At 35.6% G+C, this 8,266-nt stretch overlaps 1 protein-coding gene across 1 annotated transcript; it reads left to right on the forward strand.

Moving 5' to 3' along the window:
• Window positions 1-651: 651 nt before the first annotated feature.
• Window positions 652-1,398, forward strand: LOC129226743 (protein FAM166B-like). The gene has a single exon (XM_054861373.1). The coding sequence runs from the start codon at window positions 652-654 to the stop codon at window positions 1,396-1,398; it is 747 nt and encodes a 248-aa protein (XP_054717348.1).
• The last annotated feature ends 6,868 nt before the right edge of the window (window positions 1,399-8,266 follow it).

Genomic DNA, 8,266 nt, shown 5'->3' on the forward strand with positions numbered 1-8,266 from the left:
GTAGGACACTTGGCGCCTTTTCAATATTTTTCTTCAAGCTAATGATAACAAAGTGCGTCTTCTTCTCGATCGCTGATAAAATAAACATTGCTGAAATTTAAAATTTAATGTTTAATTTTTAAACTAAGCATGATAAATTTACATAAAAAAAAGACTTTCTCCAAAGGGTCATTAATAATGAAAAATTATCCACCGAAGAAAAAAAAAACAAGTAGATGACCTGAGAAGACCCATTAAATGTAAAATCAAAAGTAAAATTTAAAGTGAAAACTCGCAGCAGCTTTTTCAGCAGTGAGGAAACGTTTTCGCCAATTTGCCATGTGCCACGTTATGAATTTCCCAAAATGTCCATCAAACAACACGGCCTCGATTATTCTGCACCTGTGTTTGCACTGTAATTCATATTTTGTATTTTCAGGCTTTCAACTTTTCAAATCACATTTTTGGAATTGGCAACGTAGGTGCTGTTGATAAAATTTGGTTTGAGAGGTTTAAAATTTTATTTTTATTTAAAAATAATATAGAAGTTTTAAAGTATAAAGTAATTATCGCTCAAGAATAATAACTTGTGTTAGAATACTACTACTGTTTAGATAGTTTCTAAAATTCAATATCGTATTAAAAAAGTGCCACTCAAAGGAATATCCAGTTATGAAACACGAATGCGATTGTCCTCCTCATCCTATATTTTGTGTTGCTGAAAATAAGCAAAGTCGAAATTCTTCTGTACCTAAACTCCCAGATATAAAGCCATCAGATCCTTATTTTTTACCCGGATACACTGGATGTACTCCAAAAACCGGTCCTCAGAGGCTGTTTGAGTACGGAAAAACCTATGGCCATTACACGCATAGGCAACTATCTGATCATCCTATTGGTGGTAGCCGGTTGTGTCAACTACCACAAGATCAATACATCAAGCCAGTAGAGACTGAATTAAATCCTCTTCATAATGACTGCTGCACAGATCCAGTAGTTGAGACAGTTGAAGTGCTTCCCGAAGTCCCGGAAGGAACATTCTGTAACCCGCACAGATCTATAGAGCCTCATTTCATTCCCGGATATACTGGATTTGTTCCTGGTTCTGGGATAAAAAGATCCAATGGGATTGGTGAAACATACGGTCGCATGTCTCATATACTTTTGTGCAAGAATGACATTGCAGGAAACCGGCTAAGACCTATATATGAACCACTTCCTAATGAAATTCTAAGAGAGGAGGATATGAAGTTTTTCTGCAATAGACATGAGCTAAATAGAATCGATATTAGACGCAGAGTTGGGAGCTTACCGGGGTATGCGGAGCACATTCCAAGAGCCTGGCTACGTCACGGAAAAAATTCAACAACCATTGCCAATAATTGTATAGCAGAATTCGAAAAAATGCTTAACGGTTAAATCACTGTGGGTTTGGACTGTAATAACTATTAATATTCTTGCTTACATTTTTACTTTTTATGGTTACTACAACTAATGCTGTAACTTTCATATCAATATAATAATGTTTACAGTACTTATTTTTACACTTTTCTAAAGAAGTAAGGTCTATTGAGGTGAAGTAAAACAGAATTTTATTATTCCAACTTTAGATCCTTCCCTTTTCTTTTGCAAGAATTGAGTCATAAAGTTTGTTTATTGGGCCCAAGACGACAGCTAATGCTGTAACTTTCATATCAATATATTAACATTTACAGTGCTTATTTTTGCACTTTTCTAAAGTAGAGTCTATTGGGGTGAAGTAAAATAGAATTTATTTCTTTATTGTTTTAACTTTAGATCCTTCCCTTTTCTTTTGCAAGAATTGAGTCATAAAGTTTGTGCATTGGTCCCAAGACGACACTGTCTGGGGGTAACTGAGTATGAAAAATTAGACTTTATGTTTATTAGCGAATAAGGTCATGTTTCCTCTTACTCAACCATGTATTCTTTTACCCCAGAGATTAGGAATTGATAGAAACGCCCCATTTATTTCAGCATGAATTAGATGTAAGCATATGATCGCAGTATATGCAATCAGTTTTAACTTGGTGCTCGTCCTTATGACTTTTGTTTTCGTCTCCTCGTTTTTTTTTTCGCTATAAATGCTTGTACGTTACTCAAAATTAATTCGCATATTATTCTTTTGGCTTTTTATTCAAAATTTAAAGCATTGTTTTGCCTTTATGTCGGCAATGCTTTTCAAATTTCTAGAAGTTTTATGTCCTTTACTCTCTGAACACTTTCACTCTTTTTATTATTATTATTATTTTTTACTCTCTGGTAATCGCATGGCGTAGAGAAGCCTACTAAGGCTCTGACGTCAAACCGCCCCCCCCATAAAATAGAACCAACCAACTAACAATCAGTTTTGAAGTTTAATAAGTGTGGCCTGTATGTCTCATGCGACCCGTTGAATCCAATCAGAAATCATTTAAAAGTCAAATCATCATTAAAAAAAAACAATTTTAAATCATGCTTTGAATTTATGTAAAATACACTCAAAAGTGTAAATTATGTTAAAACTTAATCTTCAAAAAGTAGGGAGAATAAAAAACTTAAGTTTTTCCATCTACCCGACACTGTAAAAAAATGGGTAATCTTACTCTGTAAAAGCGGTGCTTTTAGATTTGCTGCCTCCATAGCAATAGTAACAACTTAACCGATAAATCTGGAGTAACGCTCATACGTTACACCAGTTTAATCAATTCAGTTACTGCATTGCTATGGAGGAATATAGCCGCCGAAATAGGGTTACACAAATTGCAGAATGCTGCCACCGTATTTACGGAGTAAGGTTACACTTTTTAGTTCCTTTTACAAAAAAGGAATTATTGTATTCGCGAAAACATTTTAACTCAAAAATCGGTCTTAATTTAAATTTTGCTCATCCCCGAATGAATATTGAGTTTATTTTTCAACCCGATCACACGTGGATATATGCCTAGGAACGTACAGACACCTGAAATATCCATTTTGACGATCCCCGAGTTAATCACAACGAGTTTTCACGTGACGTCTGTGCATATGTGTGTATGTATGTCGCATAACTCCAGAACGGAATGTCCTAGAAAGTTGAAATTTGGTACTCAGACTCCTAGTAGGATCTAGTTGTGCACCTCCCTTTTTTGTTTTGAAATCATTGTTAATTTCGATGTAAGCTCAAGTGGTGTTATAATTTGGCGGACACTTGGCGATATATTGCCAGTCTTTTGGTTGCCAAGTTTTGTGGCCAACTTGGTGACAAATTTGGCGATTTTGTTTTCAATTTTTTTTTTCGTTAAGTCTTGTTTCAATTTGGCCACTGTTGGTGATATTTAGAGAGTAAACTATTGAATCACATTAAAAATGCCAATAATGAGTTAATGACATTAAATTGGAGTAAAAGGAAATCATGTGATGCACACATCAGCTCGTTTTTTACAGTGCAGGGTTATGGGATAGATGAAAGTACATAAGTTTCGCATCAGAAAGAGCAGGGAAGAGTGTTGTTGTGGCACAGTAAATAGTCACTATAAAGTTTCCGGGGCACCATTGCCTCGAGAGTTTGGCCTTTTTATTCCTTTTACATAGTAAAGGAAGTATCGAAGGAAGAAAAAAATTTCATTCAAAAGTCGGCCTTAATTTTTATTTTGCTCATCCCCGAATGAATGTTAAGTCTTCTTTTTCGACCCCGATTACACCTGCATAGGTACCTCAGAACATATGGATGCCCGAAATATCCATTTTGACGATCCCCGAGTTAATTACAACGAGTTTTTTTTTGACGTCCGTATGTTCGTTTGTATATGCGTATGTATCTCGCATAACTCAACGACGGTATGCCGTAGAAAGTTAAAATTTGGTACGTAGACTCCTAGTGGGGGCTTGTTGTGCATCTCCCCCTTTTGGCTGCACTCGAATGTTCCAAAAGGGGTCTTTTACACTTTTTTGGGGGAATTCATTGTCTATATCAATGCAAGATCAAGTGGTGCTATAATTTAGCGGACACTTGGCAATATATCGCCAATCTTATGTTCGCCAATTTTTGTTGTCAACTTGGCGACAAATTTGGAGTTTTTTTTAATAATCTGGTGTTTATTTGGCCACTTTTGGCCATATTTAGAGAATTAACCATTAAACCACATTAAATTTGACAATATTAGGAAAAAAAAATTCTGCGTAAAACTTTTTTTTTTGCTTCGGTTCGCAACAAACTAGGGGTAAAAATATCTAAAGTGATTCCTTGCTTACTCCAAGGCACTGCTATCATTGAGTTGGAGTAAAAGGAAGTTATGTGATGCACAAATCACCTCGTTTCATTAACATATAAGGCAACATAAGAAAGATTTACTGCACAGTGAGAGGAAATAGCACCCAGGACTTCGGTTTGAATCGAACCATCTACTTTCGGAGTTGGAAGCGAAGCTTCTGCTCAGAGCCACTGATAAGTTCGATGAGAACGTAAATTAAAAAAAAAAAAATAATAATTTGAATTTTGACATCTGGAATTCAAATTATGTTTTTCGCAATCACGAGTGTGTGTGTGTAGGCGTGTGTGTGTGCAGGTATGAATGTTTGGATAGTTGTGTGTATGAGTGTTTGTGATAGGGGGTAATGTGTATGTGCGTGTGTGTAGGCATATGTGTTTGTGTCTGTGTCCAGGCATAAGTGTGTGGGTAGTTGTGTGTAGGTGTGTGTGTATGTGTAGGTGTCTGAATGCGTGTGTGTATGTGTTTGTGTATGTGTGTAGATGTATGTGTGTGTATGTGTTTGTTTGTACGTGCGTATATGTATGCGTGTAAGTGTAGGATATTGACGGCAACCTGGAGATGGCTTTCGCTAGAGGAGCAGCATCGTGAGGAGCCGGTCGACGGTGATGCTGCAGAGGGTGCTGGCGGGAAAATAAAATGATAGGACGCCAAAACAGTCAAATAAAATAAATAAGCAACCGTGATTGCTCAAAAAAGAAAAAAAAGATTTGCATATGACAAGTAGAACGGTCTCTGAAGTCCCATTTGTCCGGGTGTTGACGTTGTATGTATTGAACACACCTTCTACACCAGTTGAAAGTGATTTGCGGTCCATTGTCTTGGTAGAGATTGAATCTCTGAGTAACTTAAATGTGTTTCAATGGGAATAGCATTCTGAAAAAGAACGGTGTGATATCGTTTGGCCTCCATGACCCGGTCCATTTTCACAAGGTCAGCGACTACACCGTTACCAAAACTTTCCAAAACGACGATCCAACCATTTTTTGTCTTGACATTTCATAGTACACAAACGAATAACATACGCTGACACATAGTCAGACGAACAAAGGGATGAGTCTTAGAACTACACGTTTCGGTTTTCGACTCCTTAGTGAAAAGTTCATTTTCCCACTGACCATATCTCCAATCTTTGTGTTTTAAGCCACAGTTCATCCTTTTCCTTTTATTCATATGCTACACAAGTAATTTTCTTGCTGTTATACAGTGTCTGAGCCAATGGTTTGGAGAAGACATTTGATTGTAGATATGAATCTCTTGCTTCCATCAATTAAGCGAAAATTTGCAGGATGATTTAAATTTATTCCATTTGTATATCCATACAAAATACCTATCGCTCTGTTTTGATGTTTTCGAAGATTTCCCAAGACATAGGCGTACGCAAACACTTTTTATACTAATGTTCCTCTTCAAATTGTTTCTGTTCAGTACCAATGAAAACTTTCTGGAAACAAGTTATTCCCGCAAGCAATGACCTTCTTGTCTTTGACAACAGTCTTAAAACGTTTTTCAATTGATAACTCTTTTAATGGAGTCATCCCGATCCAAATACGTCGCTCTTGTTCGAAATAGTTAGGGTAGGTGAGGGTAAAGCCCCGCGATTTTTAGTTTCTATACCACCATGGTAAATAAAGGGTATATTTTTCCATTTTTTCAAATTAGAATCATTGCATGGGTTGTTACCTATAATCCTTCCAAATTTTAGCTACGTCTGATTAGTAATAATTGAGAAAACTACAATTTAGCGAGAAAACAAAATTGCGGGGTTTTGCCCCACAAAATGGGGTAAAACCCCGCAATACTCAAGATGAATGTGAATAAAAAGGGTGACTGCTTGATAAACACACTTGAAAAACCTCCTTGAACCATTGGTTTATTGTTTATTCAGCAGTACCGAACTTAAATATCTCACACATTTAATCTTTTTTTTTTTTTTTTTTAACTTCGTCACGAAAATATTTTCTTCTCCACAAAGGAGGATTAATTACCCAGGAAAAAATGACAGCCGCGTTATAAAAAATAATTTAAATGCCTGAAGCTATAATTTAATTGAATATCTAGTACCCAGTGCCTTAAGTTTACAGTACACTAAGGTGAGTTTTCTAAAAATGTTATTGCGTCGTGGATGGAACCGTGTCTTGCTGAGGTTACGACAATTTATTTGTAACGTCTTCATTTCCAATGACTCTTCCTGTGTCTCAGTACATTTGCAGGCTTCTAGGTGTTTTATGTAAAAAAAAAACCCTCTACATAACCTCCTACTTCTTGTCATATTGAAGTTATCTTGGCCACATTGTGCAGGGATAAGCTTCGAGTTATTCTCTACAGTTTCACTCGAAATTATAGGGAAATTTGTTTCTTCTTTGACGTTCCAAGCTTTTGTTTCATTTTTCAGAGATGTCTTCAATCGATATTTTTGAACCTGACTTTAATGTCTATCATACAGAGCGAAGAGGTGCCTGCAATTAAGTTACGTGCTTCATTAAGCTCGACATTTATCATGGTTCTGATTTGTTTTTCTTCTGAAGGTACTAGAACAAAAAATGAAACGAACGTAAATGTTCAAAAAAAAAAAAGAAGAAATTATTACATTAATGAAAGCACGTTTGAATTGAAATGAATGTAAGATTTTACCTAACAAATCTTATCCAAATTAAAACTTCATGAGTAAATGGCCACCAACAATTATTTTTTAAAGATGAATAAGCTGTACAAAACACATGCTAAACAAAGATATTAATAATATTTTGAAAAAGAGACAATTTTAAGCCGAGTGGAGAGAATCCTTGACCTTTTGAAGGTGCGGGGTTTTACCCCAAAATAACTGCGGGGATTTTCCCCATTTTGTCACTTTCTGAAAAACGCGCCATGTTGCTTTTAAACAGCCATTAGAATAACTGTTTTCAAGCGAAGGTGAAGCTTTAATGTACCAGTATTAACGTGCAATTCATTGATTCTCCTTTTCAAATTCTACATTTTACAATGTTCAAATAATAAATTCTAAAAGTTAGTTTAAAGTAGTAAAAAACAGACTTATCCCTCTTTCTCGTCTCTGGAGTGCCTAGTTAGGACAAAATTTTATTGATCAATAGGTTTCCATAGGACAAACCCACCGCCTTGACGTAAATTTCTTACTCCAAGGTGATGAAGTTAAAATGTCGGTGCGGGTTTTTACCCCACGCGGGGCTTTACCCCTACCTATCCTACGTAATTCCTACCCAGAAAATTCTCTTGCGCAGTCCGGTTTTAAACAAGTTTATTGAAATTACAGTATGTAACAAAAAAGAGATTTTTTGCTCTGTAAAAATACTAAGAGAAAACTTGATTTTGCCCTTGATTTTCTGGAAGTCATCAAACTATTTGGGAAAACAAGTTAATGTTCATGAAGTTCATTTATTTCTGAAGAGAATGGTATATGGCGAGTGACAGAATATTAAGTTTTAAAATTCAAGTGTCATGTCGCTTTTCTCCTGGAATTCACCTTATACATTGTATCACTCTCGAGGAGGGCCACGATACAGTCGAGTGTTTATTAAAGGGCTACAATTCAAAAAAGGTTAAACTCTGCGCTAAACCATTGACCACCATAAGAACAGTGAGAGCAAATTGGACGATAGCACGAAAACAATGAAATTGAATTCCATAAGAACACCTGCCCTTTTGGAAAGAGATTAAAAGGAGTATCCCACGATGATCTGCAAATGACCCTCCAGAAGTCGACTAAACTTCCTTATTACAAATTATTTATTTAATATACATTTTTTTTGTTCTAAAATCTGACTTTGACTTGAAAATGAATAACTTGAACTTGTAGTTATTTGCAAATACATAAATTATTCAAGCGTAATTGATATTTCGGACTTTGTCATAATTTTTCCCCAGTAATTCCGCAAGGTTAAACTGTTTGATGTTAGAAAAGGACTTCTACAAATTTTAATTTCATTTCTTAATAAAGAAAATAACGTTTCAATGCAAGTATTAATATGAAATATATTGATCTTTCTTTAGCAACTGCTATTTTCAAAACAAATTTCTATTTT

Source organism: Uloborus diversus, chromosome 7 (genome assembly GCF_026930045.1).
Source record: "Uloborus diversus isolate 005 chromosome 7, Udiv.v.3.1, whole genome shotgun sequence".
In the NCBI taxonomy this organism is placed as follows: Eukaryota; Metazoa; Arthropoda; class Arachnida; order Araneae; family Uloboridae; genus Uloborus; species Uloborus diversus.